The sequence below is a fragment of the Antennarius striatus genome, chromosome 22 (assembly GCF_040054535.1).
Source record: "Antennarius striatus isolate MH-2024 chromosome 22, ASM4005453v1, whole genome shotgun sequence".
NCBI classification, from domain to species: domain Eukaryota; kingdom Metazoa; phylum Chordata; class Actinopteri; order Lophiiformes; family Antennariidae; genus Antennarius; species Antennarius striatus.
Genome location: NC_090797.1, coordinates 899872 through 921471, shown reverse-complemented (window position 1 = coordinate 921471; position 21600 = coordinate 899872). Strand labels below are relative to the sequence as shown.

The 21600-nt window shown below is 48.4% G+C and overlaps 2 protein-coding genes across 3 annotated transcripts; one reads left to right on the top strand and one right to left on the bottom strand.

The window, feature by feature from the left end:
* The first annotated feature begins 798 nt into the window (after positions 1 to 798).
* upf2 (UPF2 regulator of nonsense mediated mRNA decay) lies at positions 799 to 13318 on the top strand. Of its 2 annotated transcripts, none has more exons than XM_068307081.1 (20): positions 799 to 869; positions 1821 to 2183; positions 2264 to 3043; positions 3118 to 3278; positions 3360 to 3551; positions 4117 to 4266; positions 4396 to 4499; positions 4586 to 4671; positions 5154 to 5262; positions 5365 to 5478; positions 5558 to 6064; positions 6822 to 7097; positions 7212 to 7395; positions 9039 to 9193; positions 9279 to 9383; positions 9467 to 9565; positions 9666 to 9845; positions 11324 to 11465; positions 11559 to 11679; positions 11850 to 13318. In XM_068307081.1, the coding sequence occupies exons 1-20, from the start codon at positions 838 to 840 to the stop codon at positions 11854 to 11856; spliced, it is 3867 nt and encodes a 1288-aa protein (XP_068163182.1). In that variant the 5' UTR covers positions 799 to 837; the 3' UTR covers positions 11857 to 13318. The 2 variants fall into 2 exon arrangements, with proteins under 2 accessions (XP_068163182.1, XP_068163181.1); XM_068307080.1 differs by having other exon boundaries at positions 11847 to 13318.
* A 123-nt stretch (positions 13319 to 13441) lies between these two features.
* Positions 13442 to 20986, bottom strand: LOC137589365 (uncharacterized). Its single transcript, XM_068307082.1, has 4 exons — positions 20843 to 20986; positions 19491 to 19695; positions 17206 to 17515; positions 13442 to 17107 (listed from the first exon to the last, which is right to left on the bottom strand). Exons 2-4 carry the CDS (start codon positions 19566 to 19568, stop codon positions 15195 to 15197), a joined length of 2301 nt encoding a protein of 766 aa, XP_068163183.1. The 5' UTR covers positions 19569 to 19695; positions 20843 to 20986; the 3' UTR covers positions 13442 to 15194.
* Positions 20987 to 21600: the final 614 nt, after the last annotated feature.

Here is a 21600-nt window from a genome sequence, read left to right as displayed (position 1 = left end):
AATGAGGCTTATAAAACAAAAAGAATAAAATCTAGAGTTTTGGATTAAAGAGGATTTAATTGCTCAGAAAATAAATTAGTTTAATTTGTTGCTGCTAAAGTTTGGACTGTCACTCCAGTCGTCTGATGTATTTACAGAAACCTTATAGTGTTATTTACATCATAAAAATGGTTCAATCCTGATTGTAGCTACAAACATGTAATGACAGACTGGTCGGACTGGGACCAGTCAGCTTGTTGGCAGGAATCACCAGTTTAAAGCAACTCAGGTACGGATTTCTGTTTTTAGCTCATGTTTAGTGTCATTTATTTATTTTAACGACTCCTCAAAAGTTTCTGAACTGAGAAGCTCTTTGTTTCCTCTGTGTGTGTGTGTGTGTGTGTGTGTGTGTGTGAAAGAGAGAATAAGGGTTGCTTTTGTAGCTTTACTCACACACACACACACACACACACACACACACACACACACACACACAAACGCAACTGGAAAATGAATGAGTGTGAGAGAGTGTTCGGGTTTAGGGTTGGATTTCCTCAGTCGTGCTGCCCCCAGCTGGTCAAATACGGAATGACTCGGAAAAAAAACAAAAAATTGTGTAGTTGACGTGATCGTTGCCTGTCGTCATGACGCAATTTATGTAAATGGGTTAATAATGCTGACGTGTGTTTATGAATTATATGAGATAAATTATAATGATACTAATCTAAGCATTCTAAATAAATTAATGCATTTAAAAATAAAACACAATATAAACCTTTGATGATAATTTCAGTCAGGCATCAAACGTGAAGCTAATATGTTGGGGTCCTTCAGCAGTTCACACGGAAACCAACGCTAATGACCGATGTTTGTTTTGCTACAATTAGCAGGTAAACCTGTCAATTATCAAAATGTTTACGCGGAATAAGAAACGTTAAGTGTGCTTTTATGGCGCGTGCCATTCCAAGTTGACGCTGTGACGTCACGACACGCGCTAGCTGCCGGAGGAAAGCTGTCAAAACGTTTGTTTACATCTGTCAAACGGCCGCTAGCTAAACGCGCTAGCGGCGCTAACGCTAACTGTGCGCTCGCTGTGCGTTTGTTCGCGGTTTTTAATCCCGCCTCGGTTTCGACAGAATCGCGATATGAATCGACTTCTACAAGGTTAATTTAAATTTTATTCTCTTTTAAGGTTAATCCAAAGAAAAAGAATGTTGACATGCTAGCAGTGCTTCGAAGCTAGGCTAATGCTAAAGAGCGATAGCTGCAGCCAAGTTGCTGCGTGGGTGTGTGTCACACAGCCGGAGCTAACGTTAACTCTGCTTTTATCTGCTTTTAAAAACACTGTGCTTTATTTTATATGCGTAGAAATAAAACATAATTCAATGATTCTGCTAATAATAGGGATTGTGTTTATATTATTAGAATTAATGAAAGAGAAAAAGGGATTGATTCAGGGAAACAGAAGAACGCCCATTTCTAAATGTGAAGTATAAATGATTGTGACGATTTTTGATTAAGTTTGGCATCAGTTCATGTATTTAAATGTTTTTATTGTTTCTATTTCATTTATTACGTACATTCTTTTTATATTTGTGCACATTTCTGAAAAATATCTTACTTCTGTGAGGAAAAAACATGAGACACAAAATAGTTGGATAATTTTGAGTAATATTTAAAAAAATATTTAACGTTTGGTTCATGGTTAAGAAATTCAACAAATTCATAGGCGTACGACAACAGCTTTATTTGGATTAAAAAGAGTAAATTATTAAATAAAAATATTTGCTTCAGACAAGTAATTAGTAAATGTCTAACGCTCATTTTCTGTCCTTCTCCAGTATGCCTGCTGAACGCACGCATTCAGTAAACATGGATGAAAAAGACGTATGCGCCTTCAGTAATAAGGAAAAGGACAGAGACGGTGAGAGGAGGCCGCCAGCTGCTCGCGACAAAGCAAAGGATGAGGCCAAAATAAGCGGTAAAAAGGACGGTGGCAAGGAGGAGAAGAGGAAGCGCCTGGAGGAGGAAAAGAAAAAGAAAGAGGAGAAGGAGCGAAAAAAGAAGGAGGAGGAGAAACAAAAAGCCGAGGAGGAACAGAAGAAGAAAGAGGAGGAGGAGAAGAGACAGCAGGAGGAAGAGGAGAAGAAGCTGCAGGAGGAGGAGGCCAAAAGGCAGCGTGAGGAGGAGGCGGCGCTCCTGAAGTGAGTGATGTTGACTCTTGTCCTCCAATGGGAGGTTCTTCTCTGTTGTCTTTTGTTGATCGTGTGTTTTTATTCAACAGGGAGAAGGAGGAGGGCCATCAGCTGCACCAGGAGGCCTGGGAGCGCCATCAGTGCAGGAAAGAACTCCGCAGCAAGAACCAGAATGCCCACGAGGGTCGCCCCGAGGAGGCCTTCTTCAGCCGGCTGGACTCCAGCCTGAAGAAGAACACCGCCTTCGTGAAGAAGCTGCGAACGCTCACCGAGCAGCAGCGCGACTCGCTCTCCAACGACTTCGCCTCCCTCAACCTCAGCAAGTACATCGGCGAGGCGGTGAGCTCGGTGGTGGAGGCCAAGCTGAAGATCTCAGACGTGGGCTGCGCCGTCCACCTCTGCTCCCTCTTCCACCAGCGCTACGCTGAGTTCGCGCCGCTGCTGCTCCAGGCGTGGAAGAAGCACTTCGAAGCGAGGAAGGAGGACAAGGCGCCGAACGTCAGCAAGCTGCGCACGGACCTGCGCTTCATCGCCGAGCTCACCATCGTGGGGCTCTTCACCGACAAGGAGGGCCTGTCCCTCATCTACGAGCAGCTGAAGAACATCATCGGCGCCGACAGGGAGACGCACACCCACGTGTCGGTGGTCATCAGCTTCTGTAAGCACTGCGGGGACGACGTCGCCGGTTTGGTGCCGCGCAAGGTCAAGCTGGCCGCCGACAAGTTCGGCCTGGGGTTCCCCCCAAGCGAGATCATTAGCACGGAGAAGCAGCAGCCGTTCCAGCACCTGCTGAGGGAGTACTTCACCTCGCTCACCAAACACCTGAAGAAGGACCACCGCGAGCTGCAGAACACCGAGAGGCAGAACAGGTGAGCGTCCGCCGGAGCGCCGGTCCTCCGGCCGCTCGTTCGTGGCGATGAAGCTTCTCTTAAATCTTCCTCAGGCGTATCCTGCACTCCAAAGGGGAGCTGAGCGAAGACCGGCACAAGCAGTACGAGGAGTTCGCCACATCCTACCAGAAGCTGCTGGCCAACACGCAATCGCTGGCCGACCTCCTAGACGAGAACATGCCGGAGCTGCCGCAGGACAAGACGGTCCAGGAGGGTGTGTGTCGCCTCCGAGCGGGTGAACTCCATGACATCGCTCCCTCTGATTGACGCGTGTCTCCTCTGTCCCGTCCCTCAGAGCACGGCCCCGGCATCGACATCTTCACCCCCGGTAAACCCGGCGAGTACGATCTGGAGGGGGGGATCTGGGAGGACGAAGACGCTCGGAACTTCTACGAGAACCTGGTGGACCTGAAGGCGTTCGTTCCCGCCATCCTCTTCAAGGACAACGAGAGGAGCGGCGCGGGAAAAGACAAGGACGACGGCAAAGGTGAAGTCACATCAACCCCCCGCTGGTGTATTAATGACACACTGAATACACTTCCTTCAGACAGGCGTGAACATTTTGACACTTTTCTCTCTTGTTTAAACTCAAAGTTCAAACCTTAAACGTAAAATGAGTCCATTTTTATTATTCTGTGTGGGTGACGTTGGTCTCCAGCGTCATGTTCTTGTTCCTACAGCCACTGATCCACAAAGCTAAAGCTAAAGCAGACTCTGTCCTTACGATGGACTCACTGCTTCTACAACCTTTTAAGCATCCTTGTTTCAGCTTATTGCTGCTTTTTGTTATTCTCTTTTTTTTAAGTAACGAACAGAAGATTAATTTATTCCATTTATTCCTCTACCTTCCGTTAGCCTGTCCAGACATCCAACTTTTTACGCGATGTTTAGCGTCTTCCTCTGTCTTTTGGGTTCTACTGCAGGTGACTTTTAAGAATCAAAGTGTTTTTTTGTGGTTTTGTTGGGGAGAGAACTTCAGAGTCATGCTGCTATAGATGGATGATTGATCTAAACCCGCTGAACACGTTCTCTCCCACACTTCTGTGTCTCAGACAGCAGAGACGGGAAAGACGTGGCCTCCGCCGCCGAGGAGCTGGAGTTGGAGCTGGAGGCGCTGGACATCACGGACGAACCTCTGGAGCTGGAGGGACCGGACGAGGCGGAAAACGAAGAACTGGCCAAAAAGCTGCTGGATGAACAAGGTAGACGTTTGTCGTAATCATCCTCTGAGCGATCTGACTTCTGTTTAACTGTTTGTGTCCCTCAAATCGGCTGCTTTCTCTGCTCGATCTCAGAGTACTTTATTGTATAAAATGTGTTTGTTTGTGCAGAACAAGAGGACGAGGAGGCGAACACCGGGTCCCACCTGAAGCTGATCGTCGATGCCTTCATCCAGCAGCTCCCCAACTGCGTCAACAGAGACCTCATCGACAAGGTGAGGAGAAACACGCGTCTGCCTTCAGCAGAGACAAACACGCACCGACGACATGTTTCAGACGCGCTTCTGCCCGACTTCCACAGGCCGCCATGGACTTCTGCATGAACATGAACACCAAGTCCAACAGGAGGAAGCTGGTCAGAGCCCTGTTCACCGTCCCCAGACAGAGGTGAGGCCGGTTTCACCCACGGCTAGATGATTTTCCAGATGTTCATCTTGACGTAGATGAAGGAAACAAAAGAGGATTCTTTTCAGCTTCAGGACCGTTTCTTCTCTTTTCTCGTTTTAAACATGTTTCTCTTTGTGACTCTTGAAGGCGTGAGAAACTCTCTGCCTGTCAGAAGCGTGTGAGGAAACATTTAATCGTCCGTTCGGTTAAAATTGTGACGTCAGATCGGAGAGATCTGCTCCTTTTGATTGTAAACTATGCCCTCTGCTGGAAGCAGTTGGAACGACATGCAGTCTGTCTTCCTGCAGAGCCGCAGTTTTTTCAGTTTAATAATGTGAACACTGAACACACGATGGGCCTGATTTCGTTTGTCTTCTCTCGTGTGACTCGTGATTAGATGTTGGTGATTTAAACTCAGTCGTGTGAGTGGAACCGGGGTGTCGTCTGCGTACGAGGAGCGCTGACCATCTCTCCCCCCACAGGTTGGATCTTCTGCCCTTCTACGCTCGCCTGGTGGCGACTCTTCATCCCTGCATGTCGGACGTGGCTGAAGACCTCTGCTCCATGCTGAAAGGAGACTTCAGGTTCCACGTACGTCCTCTCTCACGTCCTACATAGACACCAGGTAGGAGACGAACGCTCTCTCGACGGCGGGCGCCGTGAACCCGGTTGTTGTTCTCGTTTGGGCTGCAGATCCGCAAGAAGGACCAGATCAACATCGAGACCAAAAACAAAACGGTCCGCTTCATCGGCGAACTGGCCAAGTTCAAGATGTTCTCCAAGACGGACACGCTGCAGTGCCTGAAGGTGGGTGGGACGGGCTTCTGTTGACGTGGGCGTGGCCTCATGGCGTGACTTAACCCCCCCCCCCATGTGGCCAAAACAGATGCTGCTGTCTGACTTCACGCATCACCACATCGAGATGGCCTGCACGCTGCTGGAGACCTGTGGCCGCTTCCTGTTCAGGTCCACCGACTCGCACCTGCGCACCAGCGTCCTGCTGGAGCAGATGATGCGGAAGAAGCAGGCGCAGCACCTGGACTCGCGCTACGTCACCATGGTGGAGAACGCCTACTACTACTGCAACCCGCCGCCCGTGGAGAAGACGGTGAAGAAGAAGAGGCCGCCGCTGCAGGAGTACATCCGCAAGCTGCTCTACAAGGACCTGTCCAAGGTCACCACCGAGAAGGTGCTCAGGCAGATGCGCAAGCTGCCCTGGCAGGACCCCGAGGTCAAAGGTTACCTGATTTGCTGCATGGTCAACATCTGGAACGTCAAGTACAACAGCATCCACTGCGTGGCCAACCTGCTGGCCGGCCTGGTGGCCTACCAGGAGGACGTGGGCATCCACGTGGTGGACGGGGTCCTGGAGGACATCCGGCTGGGGATGGAGGTGAGGGGGGGGCACACTGAGAGGGAGGGGGGGACTAAAGCTGTGCTGACAAGAAAATCCATCCGTCAGCCGGAGGAAGGATTGGGAGGAATGTCGTCCGACCGCGTGCCGCAGCGGCAGCAGCGCCTTAACACGGCGACCAGCTGATGACAGAAACACACCGGCTGATCCCGGATCCCCCCCCCACCAGCAGGTTTCTGTCACGTCGCAGCCGAGAACAGACGAGCCAAGTTTATCTGAGCGGCAGGAGGAATTTCAAACGCTGCCAACGGCTTCAGTTATGTCATAAATAAAGATCATAAACCAGTTTACAGAACGCCTGAGCTGTGAAATCCTCCGTCAGGTTTCCATTCCCAACAGGAAGCTCGTCGGGTGCCTTCACAATAAAAGCCTTTAAACTGGGCATCTGACTCGAAAACAAAATTGATTTGAATTTCCATCTAGTTTCGTTTCCATAGAAACAACATTAGATGGAAACACGTTGTATTTCGTCTGGACTGTAATCCCTCGTGCATCGGACCTCCGTGAGACATAAAAGTTGTTTTAAACAGTCTGTAGGATGTAGGAAAAGGTAACACAGATAGAAGGTGTTAATGTCAGTATGGGGGGGTTCATACACGTTTACACTAAATGATAAGATAAATATTTTGCCGCTCTATCGCAGAATTTGTTACTCGCGTGTGGTTCCTGGAACTCGTTAACTGCGAGGAATGAGGTGTGCACTGTGTTCACTTCCTTCACCTTTGACCTTTCTCAGGTCAACCAGCCAAAGTTCAACCAGCGCCGCATCAGCAGCGGCAAGTTCCTGGGGGAGCTCTACAACTACCGCATGGTGGAGTCGGCCGTCATCTTCAGGACCCTCTTCTCCTTCATCTCCTTCGGGGTCAACCAGGACGGCAGCCCCAGCTCGCTGGACCCCCCCGAGCACCTGTTCCGCATCCGCCTGGTCTGCACCCTGCTGGACACCTGCGGCCAGTACTTCGACCGCGGCTCCAGCAAGAGGAAGCTGGACTGTTTCCTCATCTACTTCCAGGTACGTCGGGTTTCAGGAAGTTGAACAGAAGGTACGAACGGAGGCGCTGAGTGTGTGTGTGTGTGTGTGTGTGTGTGTGTGTGTGTGTGTGTGTGTGTGTGTGTGTGTCCACAGCGCTACATCTGGTGGAAGAAGAGCGTGGACGCGTGGACGAAGGAGCACCCGTTCCCCATCGACATCGACTACATGATCAGCGACACGCTGGAGCTGCTGAGGCCCAAGATGAGGTTCAGCTGCTCCCTGGATGAGGCCACCAAGCAGGTCGCCGACCTGGAGAGGGAGGTGCTCGTCAAGCTAGGTACGGCGTGACGCAATCGCTCAGGCATCCGACGGTCGGATGCCGGGCGTGGATGTTTGCTCGGCAGCCGGTCGCTCCGGTCCGGCCGCTCCCGCCGGCGTCTCGGCCGAACGACATTCCTCGCTGCGTAGGAGGATCAGCTGTTGCCGTAGAAACGATTCCAATCTCAACCCGAAACCCATCTGAGCGTCTCTCTGCTAACAGGCTAGCAGAGAGACAAAGCTCATGAAACGGTCGCGTTCAGCTTCTCACCGCTGCGCTTTTCTGCTCACTAGGAATGCGTGAACGCTGCTGGCTACGGTTTCTGACACGTGTCCGACACGACAGCGACTGGAAACACGTTTATAGACGAACGTTTGAAGACAGGTGTTCACACGTGTGTTTAGGTTTTATTCTCTACAGGCAGAGGAATTCAAGGTTCCTGACAATCTTGGAGAAAATCCAATCCAATCTTTATTTGTTGAGCACTTTACCACAACCACAGTCGACCAAAGTGCTGTACAGACAAATTTATAGAAACATTATAGGTAAAAGACAAAGTGGCTCACATATTGCAAGTAAAATAAATACATTAAAAACATTAAATATGGATAAAAGCAAAAGTCATATAATCAGAGCAATAAAAATAAGATAAAATAAAATCTAGTGTCTGTCTAGATGATAAAAAGCCAAGGAGAAGAGGTAGGTCTTCACACGAGATTTAAAAACAGACAGAAGAGGCCTGTCTGATCTGCTGAGGCAGATCATCCCACAATTTAGGCGCCACAACAGCAAAGGCACGGTCCCCTCTGAGATTCCGTTTGGTTGTGGGCACATTCAGGAGCAGCTGATCAGCTGCCCTGAGAGAGCGAGCAGGTACGAAGGGGTGTAGAAGCTCGGAGAGGTAAGCTGGGGCAAGAGCATTCAGAAAAACGTCAAACCGACCTGGAATCATTCAAAAGCAAACGTGATGTTCAGGAAGCACGAAGAAGAAAAGGAAGAAAGGCAGCACCCCCTGAATGACAAACCCCCACCCAAAACAAAATTCATTCAAATTGATTTAACAAGACATTCAGTGACTGGAGTTTAAAGTTCATTCAGTCACTTATTGTAGCAATAAACATTAAATTAAAAGTAAATAAAATTATGCAAATATGAACAACCAGCGTGGAATAAATTCAGTTTCTTTAGTTTTATTCTACAAACTCAAAATAAATTGTGAATTTAAAAAGATTCAATTATAGAAAATTATCTTCTGATTAATTTATCAGGTGGTAAAAACTGAATAACGTGTTTTTAATTGAAAAACCTCAGTTAATCAATGAAACAAGTTTATCAATAAAAGCACAAACTATTATTTTAAAGTTGTTATTGCCCCGGCAACGACCTGCGACTTTAGGGTCGTGACCCATCAGTTGAGAGTTGCTGCTTTAACAAACGGGAGCTTTAATTCAGTCTGGAAACGACCGGTTTGACACACTTTTATTCGTCTGCGCATCTTTTTAGTTTCATTAAATGTTGGTTCTTCTCCAGCCGAACAGACGCGTCGTCGTTTAAACTCTCATTCCTTCGTTTGCTTAAACTTTTCAGAACTCTTTCCTCCATGTTTTTTTCTTCTCGTTTCCTCGTCTCCCGTTTGAACCTTGTGCGTTTCCCCCCCGAAGGCCTCGCCATGGAGAAGGACGGCCGCTCCAGTGCCATGAGCGAAGCGGAGGGCCTCGACGAGGAAGACGACGACGGCGACGATGAGGAGGAGGGCGGGGCCGAGACCGAGGAGCAGTCTGGCAACGAGAGCGAAATGAACGAGCAGGAAGAAGACGTGAGTCCGTTCGTCGGTGGCGACGTCGCCGCGATGGTTACGGCGGTCTGCTTCCTGTCGGCCATGACGGTTTTCTTCTCCACAGGACGGATCGGAGAACGAAGAAGAGGAGAGGGAGGAGGACGAAGAAGAGAACACCGACTACCTGACCGACTCCAATAAGGAAAACGAGACGGACGAAGAGAACAACGTAAGATCGTACCTGACGTAAGAAATAAGAGACACTGGACCGACGTGAAGCTGTTAAATGGTTAATCCACTTCCTGTTTGCAGGAGGTCACCATCCGGGGGGGCGGACTGAAGCACGTGGCGTGCGCCGAGGATGAAGACTTCATTCAGGCTCTGGACAAGATGATGCTGGAGAACCTGCAGGTAGGAGAACGTCTCACAATGCTAGCATGCTAACAGCAGCCGCTGGTCCTCCTGGAGAGCTAGCTGCGAGCTGAAGTTGTGCGTTCTGCCCCCGCCGCAGCAGCGGAGCGGCGAGACGGTGAAGGTGCACCAGCTGGACGTGGCGATCCCCCTGCAGCTGAAGAGCCAGCTGAAGAAGGGCGGGGCCGGCGGCTCGCAGCCCTGCATCCACGAGGGCGACGCCCACATCGACGACACCATGCAGTTCGTCATGCTGACCCGCAAAGGCAACAAGCAGCAGGTAAACGGCGACGTGTCGACGCGCTGGTTTCCTGGTAGGAACCGCCGTTCAGAAGTTGGAAAAGCCCCAGAACACGACTTCCTGTGGAGCCCCCCAGGGGTCGGTCTGAGGTCCCCTCTTATTCACCATACAGGCAAACCTCGGTTTCTGACCACAAGTCGTTATTGAATACAGTAAACTAAAATAAAACGCACATTACCGTCACGTTTTCTCTCCACTTTTCTCGCCTTTTTTCGTGCTTGACGTCGAGAAATAATAAGGAGGGTAAAGTGTCTTGCCCAAGGACACAACGACAAATAACTCGGCGGCAGCGGGAATTGAACCGCTGATCTTAAATCATTGGGTGACCAGCGATACCACTAAAAGCCACGGTCGCCCCAAGAAGGTATTTGTTTCGTGTTCGACTTCCAAATTTTGTTCGACTTCTAAGACTAAAAAATTCCAAATTTTTTGGTCGAATTCCGATTTGTTCAACGTCTAAAGCGTTCAAAAACCAAGGTTTGCTTGTATATACAGTAGTTCCGGAGCTTATTTCTATCGTTATGCAGATGATACTCTTATTTACATCTAATGAAGTGATGCTGTTTTTACCACAAACTGATCTGAGTCAGAAGAACGACTCCATTAACTCATCGGCTTTTTCAATCACTTTTTTCGAACTTTCTCCGACATTTATCTGTTTTCTTTCTGTTCTTGACGGATCGTAAAATGCGACATTGTGATTGTTCCTCAGTGAGCTCTGACATACGCAAACTTTTTCGGATCATAAGCTGCTGCAACTTCTCCGTCTTCCTCTGATTCTCCATCCTCTATTCAGTCGTCATGACGATAAATTCCATGATTAGAAACCTGGTTTTCACCGTTCAGGTGTCACCTGACCCAAACGCTTCAGAGCGGCGATCCTCGGAAACTAAACAACCCGCCTCCACAAACTGGCCTCAGTCTGACGGAGCTCAGGAATAATATTGACTCGGGGCTGTGTTAGCGTGTGTGTGAGTGTGTGACGGCGGGCTGCAGCGGTGGAATGTGTGGTTTGGGGCCAGAGGCTGGCTCTCGTGCTCCAGGGTGTGTCCCGGTTTCCTGCCAGCTGCTCAGAGGTTTAAAGGTTCTCCGTAAAAACTTCTTCTATGAAAGGCAGACGCCATCGGAGGCGTGTTGGAGAGCCGTGTGGATGGGAAACCACTTTTGTCTCTCCGTAAACAGTGAATAGAAGCGTCCTGTGTGTGAGAAGCCTGACGCGTGACTCGTGACGCTTTCCTGATTGGAGGTGAAGCCGGGTCAGAACGACGGCGTTAGCTGGAGGAAAGAAGGGGTGGATGTCAGACTTTAGCTCTCATGCTAAACCGACATCAATGCTAACGCTTCGTTGTGGTTAGATTCACCTGTAAAACAGCTGAAAACTGCAGAGAAACTGTGCTAACGGATTAGCGTAGCATAAACACTGGGAACAGAATTTTGATGTGGTTTGTTTCCTGCAGTACAAGATCCTGAACGTGCCGCTGTCGTCCCACCTGGCGGCGAACCACTTCAACCAGCAGCAGGCGGAGCAGGAGGAGCGCATGAGGATGAAGAAGCTGACGCTGGACATCAACGAGAGGCAGGAGCAGGAGGACTACCAGGGTAGGACGCCACGCGTGAAGCAGGAAGTGTCGTCTCCTCACACCAACTCCTTCGCAGTTGATCTCCCGTGTGGGGTTTTTTTGTGTTCCGCAGAGATGATGCAGTCCCTCGCCCAGCGTCCGGCGCCGGCCAACACCAACCGGGAGCGCCGTCCTCGCTACCAGCACCCGAAAGGCGCCCCCAACGCCGACCTCATTTTCAAGACCGGAGGAAGGTGAGGCGGTGCTTTAAACACGAAGGAAAGACATGAATGCACACGAGGCGAGGCAGACGGGTGTTAGCTGCGACGTTAGCGTTCGGGCTGCTAAACCCAGCAGTAAAAATATAGCTTTAGCGTTTGTCCTCGGCTCCTCTGCAGTAAATGTCTGCTCTCTCCTCCAGGAGACGCTGATGGGAATCCGGACCGGATGAACGAGCGAATGAACGAGTGAGATAGCGAAGAAGAGACGATCGGAGCGGAAGCCGGTCTGAAACGGGAACCAGTCCTCCAGAAGCCCCCTGACGCCGGGACAGATCCACAACCCCCTGACCTGAACATTCTTACCCCACCAAGGGGCCCCCGAAGCCGGAGGAGGGGAGTCCAAACCGTGAGCTGGGGTCAGAGGTCAGGGGTCAGAGAGGTGACCTCTCTTTCTTTTTTTTTTTTCTCTTGGATGACGTGTCTGGACCTGGGAACGAACTACAAACGACTGACGTGACGTCGGGACGGACGGGAGGGCGGGGCGGACACCTCCCACCCGGATCATGTGACTCGTGTTTAAGAGCGGACAAACTTAACACCGGACTAGCGGGGGGATTCGTTTGTTTTTTTGGACATGCCGTCGTCGTGGCGATGCTGAGGCGGGAAGTTGGAGAACCGCGAAGCGACGATTGGTGCACAAACAACTCGGATATCGGAAAGACGGAAAAGTGGATGAAGTCGCTCTGGAGTGAGGATTCAGGGTGGCGTGTCTCTGTCCGCAGTTCATTATCACGTCGCCTCGGCAACGCGTTTAGCCTATTGGAATGACCGACGTAAGCTAGCAGCGACGAGAGACGCGGAACTCAAACAGATGATCTTCAGCCGGCGTGAAAACCAATCGCGATCCTTAAATCTGATCTTTAGCGACGTTTGTTCGAACGAGTTGAGTTTCAGATGAGTGATGCTCATTTATTCAGGTGTGCAGCTAATTTAAGCTAAGCTAAACTACAACTTTTTGGCTCTTAAATACCAGCTCCTGTGGTTCTGATCTGTAAGATAGTGTTAGTGACCCGGTTCTGACGGTGCTGTTTTATCTTTATTTCGGACTGCCTGGCAGCTCTCTTCATTTAAACCAGCTTAGCTGCGGAGTTAAAACCGAATTCAAGCTTGTTTGAGCCTGACTTGAACTTAAACTGGGATGAGACGTCGGGTCCCGATCCGGCAGCTAGATCCAGCGACCGACCGCTCTGAATCAACCGGCAGAAGAAGACTCACACACTTTTCCTTCCTGTCTGAAGACACGACGGCGTCACCTGACCGCTGAGTGTACACACTCTTCATCCTCCTCATCTTCCTCCTCCTCTATCCCGCTAAGCGTCTGGTTTCACGGACCGACATTGAGCTTGATTTGACGTGTTTTCTGATGGATGCTAACCGTGTGCTAACGTCTTCCTCTGTGACTGTATTGCTTTAGTTTTAACTGTGGAGCCTGTAGACAAATATACTCTGCGTTCCGCTGCATGGGCCGTTGTCTGTGTCCCGTCTGTTGCCTAGCGTCCGGCGGCGGCTCCGTTAGCTCGTCTGCGTCCAGATTCGAACCTACGAGCAGCCGGCGGCGTCTCAGTTCCAGACGGACAAAACTGATTCTAATAAAGGTGTGATTATGTGTTCAGACGCGCCTTCACCCGATTGGTTTCTATGTCCAAGAGTGAATTTACTTCAATGAACTGACCAATGATATATTTATGCTCACGCGATTGGTCCTCAGATAACAGGAGTGGATGAATCAGGAGTCAGAGACACAAATTGATTAGATTTGATGTATAATTAAATTTTCTTGTAAAGATCATCACATCCTACGAGGCAAACTTTTAACATTCCCTTTAAAGCACCTTTCAGACACTAAAGTTTGGGCGTGGGATTCCTGACAGCCAATCAGCGCTCCTGCAGCAGCGGGTCGCCGGGTAAGTTTCCACTCAGCTGAAAAATTTCACACTTTTACGCAACGTTCCAGAGCAAGTCAAATAAAAACAAACAGACGTGACGTCATCGTGTTTAATAGTGACAAACATCAACGTTACACAAGCAGAATGAATCCAGGGAGTCGAACCGACAACCGTAGCAGCACTAATATTTAAAAATCCCTTTCACCGGCGCAGAAACTGTTCAGGTCCTTCAACACGACTGTAGCTGAACTACAGTGAACCGGAGTCTGTAAACGTCACACAGTGGAATTCTGGGTACCTCTGTGCGAAATTAAATATACTTCAACATGACTGTAGGTGAACTACAGTGGGCGGAGTCAGGACGGACACACACACACACAACAAAAAACAATGAACACACATGGAAAAGCAAAGATGTGGACGAGCGTGAAGCGAGCTGGACTATTTCTAGACTGGTGGTTTGGTGTTTGTGTTTGGTACAATGTGTTCGCTCGTCCTTAAAAAGCAGGTTTAAAAGTCTACCCACTGTAAAAAAAAATAAAAAATCCTGCCCTCAAACCCGTCCCAATGTCTGTGGTTTGGTGGGGGAGGTTAAAAATACCCTCCAGCTCAGATTTACATCTTCCAGGAAACTTTTTTTTCTCGCCGTTATCAGATTTAAAAGATGGAACAGTTCACTTTACGTCCACATGTTTGCCTTCCTGCTTCCTTATATAGGAATAAAATCGCTCTATAGGAAAGTAAATTCAATCAAAGTGCGCATAAAAAAGTTTCAAAGTCAGGAGACAAAGCAGTGAAAACATGAAACAGGTGAATTAACATGAAATCAACACATTCACTGAGCACAAACACTGAGACTACTCAGGACTAGAGCTCATTTTGATTTAAAGTAGATGTTAAATTGTGCTAAATACTTAAATTACTTTTGGAAGTTAGTCTTGTCTTTTTTATATCTTTTCCATTTTACTTTAATATACAAATAAATGTTTTTAATTAAAACTAATACAAATTTCCTGCTTGGGGATTTTCCAGTTCCTCTTTTTACCCTTGATAACTTTCTCTTTAAAACAAACGATAATATTTTCAAACCATAAAGATGAACACAATCTACTGGTAGTTTATTTTGACTTGTCTTAGAGACAGAAACACCACATATAATAAATAATACGTATTAATCCACTGCTGGAAATAGTCCCCAATAGTCTGTTTCTTCCTGTTTGAATAATATTTGATAAAAACTACAATTCCCAGCAGGACTAAAGGAAGTTCATGGATAACAGGAAGAACTGAGAAACAGACTGACTCCTTTGTGGGCTTTTGCGAGATTTGTGATGTGATGTTTTGTTTCATCAACAACCCACTCTGTTGTGCAGATAAATAAACAGGTAAACGAACAGGTAAACTGGGTCAGAGGCAACGTAAAGCAGTTTATAGTCGAGAATTGAGACAGCAATGCGTTTTACAATAGGAGGAGCCAGTCATTCTTGTTTCATGACCAGGAAGTAACTTCTTACAGAATCTGGATAGGTCGGTCTCGGCGCCTAGCCTCCCTCCAGAAGGTGCGCACCGTCCGTCCAGGAGACGCCAACATACCAGAGTTTATCAAGAGTCTTTCAGGAGCCCCAATTTCCTCAATGCATCCCGACGCAACTCTTCTGACCCGCTCCGTCCAGAAAACTGAACCGTGATGCTTTGGGGACGAAACAACGAGCCGGACCTCGGCTTGCGTTCGGGAGATAAGGCGGTCGCAGCGGTTTTCGGGGGAAGAGTAGTGCCGTGATAGGAGTGCCGAGAAGGTTTCGGGGCCGGGGCTGGGGCTGGAGCTTTGAGGGTCCTACCAGGGGTACTTAAAGGACGACTTACGCCACTGGAAGGGTTGATGGTTCGACTCTTTCCTCCGTAACTGTTAAGCTCAGCAGATGGTAATTGAGATTTGGAGGGTAGGGTTTGGCTTTTGTCGAGATGAGAGCTGAGGATGTCAGGAAGGTCGCTTTGGTTTACCACCACAGGAACTGGGGTCACCACTTTGGATTTCCCTCCAAAGCTGTTGAACTGAGAGGGATTTGCAAGGGCAGACGAAAGGATTCTGGGTTCCTGCGTCACTGGAGAGGTTGCAGGTTCACTCTTGGAAGTGCAAGACGGGTTGACCATGAGAGATTTCCCTCCGTAGCTGTTAAATTCGAGTGAAGAGACCTCTGGTGGTGGCGGTGGTGGCGGCAGTGGATAACCAGGTGCCTCCTTTTCCAAAGGAGGTGGAAAGGCAAGGCTCTGTGTGGCCCCTGGAGGTGAGGGGCTCCTTTGGAGGTTTCTAGTTTCATTACCGCTGAGGGGAGATGTCTGCGGGGCCTCCGGTCTCCTGTCAACGCTAATCTGACTCAAAGTTGGTGTCGCCAGATTGGCTGGATCGGCAACACTGGCCGTATTTCCAACGTTGGCAATATTAGGTGAATTGGCAAAACTGGTAATGTTGAGTGTATTGGAAACACTGGCAACATTGCCCATTTTTGCAATATTGGGTGTAATGGCGACACTGGTGACATTGCCCATATTTGTAATATTGGATGCATTGGCAACATTGTCCATATTGGCAACATTGGTTGCATTGGTAACATTAGTAATTTTGGGTGCATTGGCAACATTGGCCACATTTGCAAGACTGGCAACATTTGTAACTAAACCCGAATTCCCAACATTGGATGCACTGGCAACATGGGTAGGATTAGCAACATTGGGAGCATTGGTAACATCAGCAACATTGGTAACGTTAGCAACGCTGGTAACTTGGGGAACGTTGGCAACATTGGCTTCTGGTAAGTTGACACTGGTTTCTGATACTGGAGAGACGCTGGCCACCACGGGTTCAGCCCTTGTTTTTCCGTGTGTGAAAGGATCCAGGTAGGGGTCTGGGCTGAGGAGCGACTGACCTCCTGACATGGCTCGGTTCCTTGTCAGACCCAGTTTAGATAAGGCCTCCATCCTGGATTTGTCAGGTGACGGGTCCTTGAAGGAGATGCTGCGTCTGGGAATTTTATTCAGGGTCGTCTCCTTGTTCTGCTGGGAGACGTCTTGCAGGAGAGGCTGGGACCCTGTTAGATTTGTTTGCCCCCGTCTCTCCTGGATGCTCAGGTTAGACTGTGGTGGATGTTGTAGATCCTTGTTTCCAAGGAGCATGTTAACGCTAACTGGAAAGCGGTTGGTCCTAGCAAAGGGCGGTGGCCCTTGTTTGAGGGTAGAATCAGTGCTGAGGCTGGACTTTGTTTCAGACTCCTGGTTGCAGCGGCGGAGCAGTGTGCTAGGGTCTATGCTAGAGGCTCCACCTGCCTGGCTCTCGGCGATCTTCTGGGCAATCAGGACTGGGGTGGGGACGGAGCCAGGAGGGTGGTAGTGGCTGTCGGTCGACCCATAGTTGCCACTCGGCATGAGAGAATTGTACTCTGAAGGAAAGCTTACCGTCGAGTCACGCTTTGGCTTTATCTCAAAGTGGCTCGAAGGGGTCGACAGCATACTCTGGAAATCTGTGAGGAAAAACAAATGGCAAACTGAAAAGCTAGAAAGGGTCACATCTCCGGGAGCTGGGAATAAATTGTTAGGGTTCTCTGATTCTTAGACCTACCTGGGTTGGTGGGATTAAACATTGGCTCTCTTGGTTGCGCCATATCCAGTTCTGGGCGGACCAGGTCTATTATATCCTGGTCCTTTGGACTCAGAGGTCTGGCCAGAGGGGAGGCCATAATGCTAAGTTGGGTGGGACTCGAGGTTAGTGGTCCATCAACCTCTTCCATCGCCCTTCCAGCGTTTACTGGTGTCGTACTCGTCTGCCTGAGGTCGTTCTCCTCCAGGCTGGCTTCCAGCGAGCCGATGGTGTCTTCGAAAAACCGGAGGCATTCCTTCTCCTCCTGGCTGAGAAAGTGCAGCGAATCATCCTGTTGAGTTGCAGAACATTTTACATTAGTTTGATGAAGTAGAGGGAGGGGGCTGCTAGTCGCTTACAGGGGTTCAGGGGTATAAGCATTTCATGCTAACACTGAAGTTCATTTAAACTCAAGACTTGATTCTGTTGCCAAAATGATGATGTCCAGAAAGTTTGTTGTCTACCTACTCATGGATGATGATGACGTTTGCTAACAGCTCAGCTAAGGAGTGGCCATTGTTAGCCAATCATAGCTTAAATGTCAGGTTAGGTGCAGGTACTTTAATAGTACTTTAACTCTCTCTAAAATAAGTTTTGTGGAAATATCCAAGGGTTTAAGTTAACTGGGGTCCATCAAAAATGTGGAATTAAATGAATGAATGAATATTTACCCCTTACCGCTGAAAAACATGTTATATTATAAATTCTAATTATATGTGTGGTGAATTAATACACATCCAGGGTCCAAACACTAGACATTCAGAACACAAAGACTAGCATCATTGTCTTGAAATGCAGCGCTAGTTAGTTTGTCCAGGTTTCGTACGAAAGATTAGAAAAAGCGTACGATTAGAACCGCTATGCTAATGCTAGTGCCTCATTTAGCTGTTTAGCTTAGCAAACAAAACACTTAAACATACTTTCATTGCTGTTATTTTTCAAACCGTAGCCACGTAGGAGCGGCTAGGATTAGCATACCCTCTGATGTTGCAGCACCAGGTTTGTGCCCCCCCCGCCCCCCATCACTGACCCCGTGTTGAAGCCCCGCCTCTCCGCCCTCATACAGTAGTCGTGTGTACAGTGGGAACACAGGCCTGTTTGTTCCTGCCTCCCCACCCCTCCCACCTTCTTCCCCAGCCTAAATAAATGCCCCTCTCTTCTGCCCCCCCCCCACTGCCCCATCCGGGCTTCACCTCCGCGGCTACCTGTCCGACACAGAGCCGCCTCTGACCGGCGACACAATGGGCGCTCCAGTCACAGCACCGCTGATGTCACCAGATAGAGATGGAGCTGAAGCCAAACCACACGGCGCTACAGAAGAGTGTATCCCCTGTGACCACGAATAAACCGCCTTTAAATAGATATTCATCGATTGTTTGGTTAAACCCTGTGAATAATTCATGTTTGCTTTAGATACTGAACAATATGAGCATTACTAATAGTCACTAACGTGAAAGTAATAACTTTTATCAGTTAGCTGGATTAAATCTGGTGTTTCTACGTTATCTTAATCTGCACACACGCGGGTCGTTGTGGGAGGAGCTTCGCACCAGAAACACAAATTATTCAAACGTAAACGGTGGTTATGACCCTTGTTTTATGTGTGTGGACTAAACATGAGCTAACGTATTCATTAAAGCTTCAGAGGATTTAGCTTCCAGCTAAGCTAAGCTAAGCTATGTTTGGTAAATATGAAGCTGTGCTTCATCTGAGGATTCAGAGGCGATGACCTTCAGAAACGGGACATCTGCTCCCCCCCCCAAAAAAAGTGCCTGGGCAAGTTTACAGAGAGCTTTTGTTTTGCTGGGCAGGTGGCCACGCCCACAGGAATGCCCACCTGAAACCGCAGCGATGACAAACGCCGCGCTGCCGGTTTCAGCTGGAGAGGATTCGCGTCTTTTGTGGCGAAGCAGCTCAGGATCCACAAACCTGTGGTCCAACCGGTTCCGCCGCGTCGCGCGTTGACAACCCATGAATGTCGCCGCGCCGCACACGAGAAGCCTCAGCGCTGCTGGGCGGGCTTCGCCTCTCCGCGTCCGTGGTGATTGGTTGTCTTGACGACAGGTTGAATCATCAGCTGTTCAACTGATATGCTCTGTGTTTACTGGGAGACGACAGAACGCGTCTCTTTTCTCACCACCTGCAGGCCGCCACACAGCCAAGCTAGTGGTGCTTTATTTTGAAAGTCTACTAAGGAATTTTATTCTGAAAGTGTACTTCCTGGACGCTGAAGTGTTCTAATCTAGATAATTATCTTAAATGCTTACTTCCTGCCGGGGGTTTCGGCCGGTACCCCCATTGACCCCGTGGCGGAGGGGACGGTTGCCATACCGACGGAGGTCCATGGTGGGGTCAGAGGTCAGGTGGACATCTCACGGAGGGTCGGGTGTTCCTGGGGGGGTTCTGCGACAGAGCGAGACTCACATCCGACCTTCCTCTGAAGGATCATCCGATCCGGTTTTCAGCAAAAGCCTGGAGACAGAGAGACGAGACGTGATTGGACGGACGTTTACATGACCTCCAGAGGAGGTCGTCAGGGTCAAGGTCAAACACCAAACTGTCGTTGTGATCGGATGACAGTTGGTGTTTATTAGACTGTTGTAGAGGAGAGATTCTCCTCTTTAGACCTTTAACACTCGTTTAAACCTGAGAGGAAGAACTCAAGCTCACCTGGCTTAAGCTCCGCCCATCCAGGAAGTTTGGAAATAAATTTCCGCAAAGTTTAACGCATTTGTCTTCCCATTATGGTCCAGTAATGTTTAATCAAACGGAAACGGGTGTAGCCTTCCTGGTGGAGATGAAGATACTGACAGATACCCATAATGCTTTGCTGCTCTCCACACCTCCTCCAAAGGTGTCCACCGGAGGGACAACAGAGAGACACCGGACGGACCCGTTAGCCTGGAACTGGGAGCTGCAGAACCGGCTCCTGAAGGTGAAATGAACGCACGTCTCTCCTTGCTTGTCTGATGATGATGTCACCAATCAAATCCACGAGGACGACCTGATTGGTCCGGTTCTTCACTGTTTAATTTAATTTAATCGATAACTGGTCAGTTACCTGTACTGGGTTGGCGATAAAAGATCAATAACATATAAAATCACCATGTTTCTGTCGGGTCAGAGCTGAAACTTCCTGTTCCAGCTGTCGTCGACTCGCTTTAGATTTCTCTCTGTATTTTTACATATTTTATTTAAATGGCTCCACTTTTTATCCGTTTATATTTTTATTCACTAATTACATTATCCAGAAAAAAACAGCAAATGACGTTCAAACCTTCAGGTGATGTGCTTGGTTTTACATTTTGGACCTTTATAAATCTGACTCATAGACCACAGATATGCTGTAAATACAGATTAAAATAAAACAGCTTCCAAATTCTGATTGGTTGAAATGTTTAGATTTAAATTGATTAAGAGTTTTTCGTACTGACACATTTTAATTCCGTGTCTTTTAATACAAAATAATTCAATTTATTTACAGGATGAAGCTAATATTTACGCTTCCTTATTGCCTCATGAAGAATATTCTGTGAATATTGTCCGATAGGATGATTATTGGTAATAGGTAATCAATTAAACCTATAAAAGATGACCGTGATTCAGCTCAAGGACTCACCTCCGATTCTCCGCAGGCCGCTCATCCTAAAATCAGTTTGTCAACGTTTTCTTTCACGACCAGCATCAAAACTTTTTCCTGGAGGAGTCCCGGTGCGTCTCCGTCCCGGTGCGTCTCCGTCCCGGTGCGTCTCCGTCCCGGTGCGCTCCGTGTGCGCAATAACCCCGCGGTGGCGCTTTACGCACGGGATAAAAACGCAAGAAAACTCCACCCACAGCCTCTAAGAGGGTGTGTGTGTGTGTGTGTGTGTGTGTGTGTGTGTGTGTGTGTGTGTGTGTGTGTGTGTGTGTGTGTGTGTGTGTGTGTGAGAGAGAGAGAGAGAGAGAGAGAGAGAGATCATCCAGGTATTAGTGCAAATATTGGGAGTTGACGCGAGTGATGGAAAGTTGGTCACTCACGCATTTACTGTATAGTTTAACTGGGATGGATTCAGGAACAGTGGGACATTTAAACTTCACCTTCGGGGCCTCCCAGATGACGTCAGGATGAGAATATTAATGCTGTCTATTAACACAAATAAATATATGATCCAGCACTTTTAATTAATTTATTGTTTTGGAAGTTATCTGCTAACCTTGTCGCTTGTTGTTCGTCCTGTGTGCAGGAAACAAACAACAACACGGGTGTTGTTTTAACTTTTGTTTTAACTTTAGTTTATTTCATTGACGTCAGAATCAAACCGCCAATTTCTCAAGTGGCTCCGAATTTCCCAGCCAACAGCAGGTTAGTTCAACAAAGGAGTGATTATTTGAGATTAG

Excerpts from the sequence above, each read along its gene's own strand:
- upf2 (XM_068307080.1), top strand. The coding sequence starts at position 838 with ATGACCGATGTTTGTTTTGCTACAATTAGCAG. Across the intron at positions 3,044-3,117 it reads AACACCGAGAGGCAGAACAG|GCGTATCCTGCACTCCAAAG; the intron begins GTGAGCGTCCGC and ends AATCTTCCTCAG. Across the intron at positions 5,263-5,364 it reads AAGGAGACTTCAGGTTCCAC|ATCCGCAAGAAGGACCAGAT; the intron begins GTACGTCCTCTC and ends TTTGGGCTGCAG.
- LOC137589365 (XM_068307082.1), bottom strand. The coding sequence starts at position 19,568 with ATGGACCTCCGTCGGTATGGCAACCGTCCCCTCCGCCACGGGGTCAAT. Across the intron at positions 17,516-19,490 it reads GCCGAAACCCCCGGCAGGAA|GATGATTCGCTGCACTTTCT; the intron begins GTAAGCATTTAA and ends GCAACTCAACAG. Across the intron at positions 17,108-17,205 it reads GTTTAATCCCACCAACCCAG|ATTTCCAGAGTATGCTGTCG; the intron begins GTAGGTCTAAGA and ends TTTTCCTCACAG.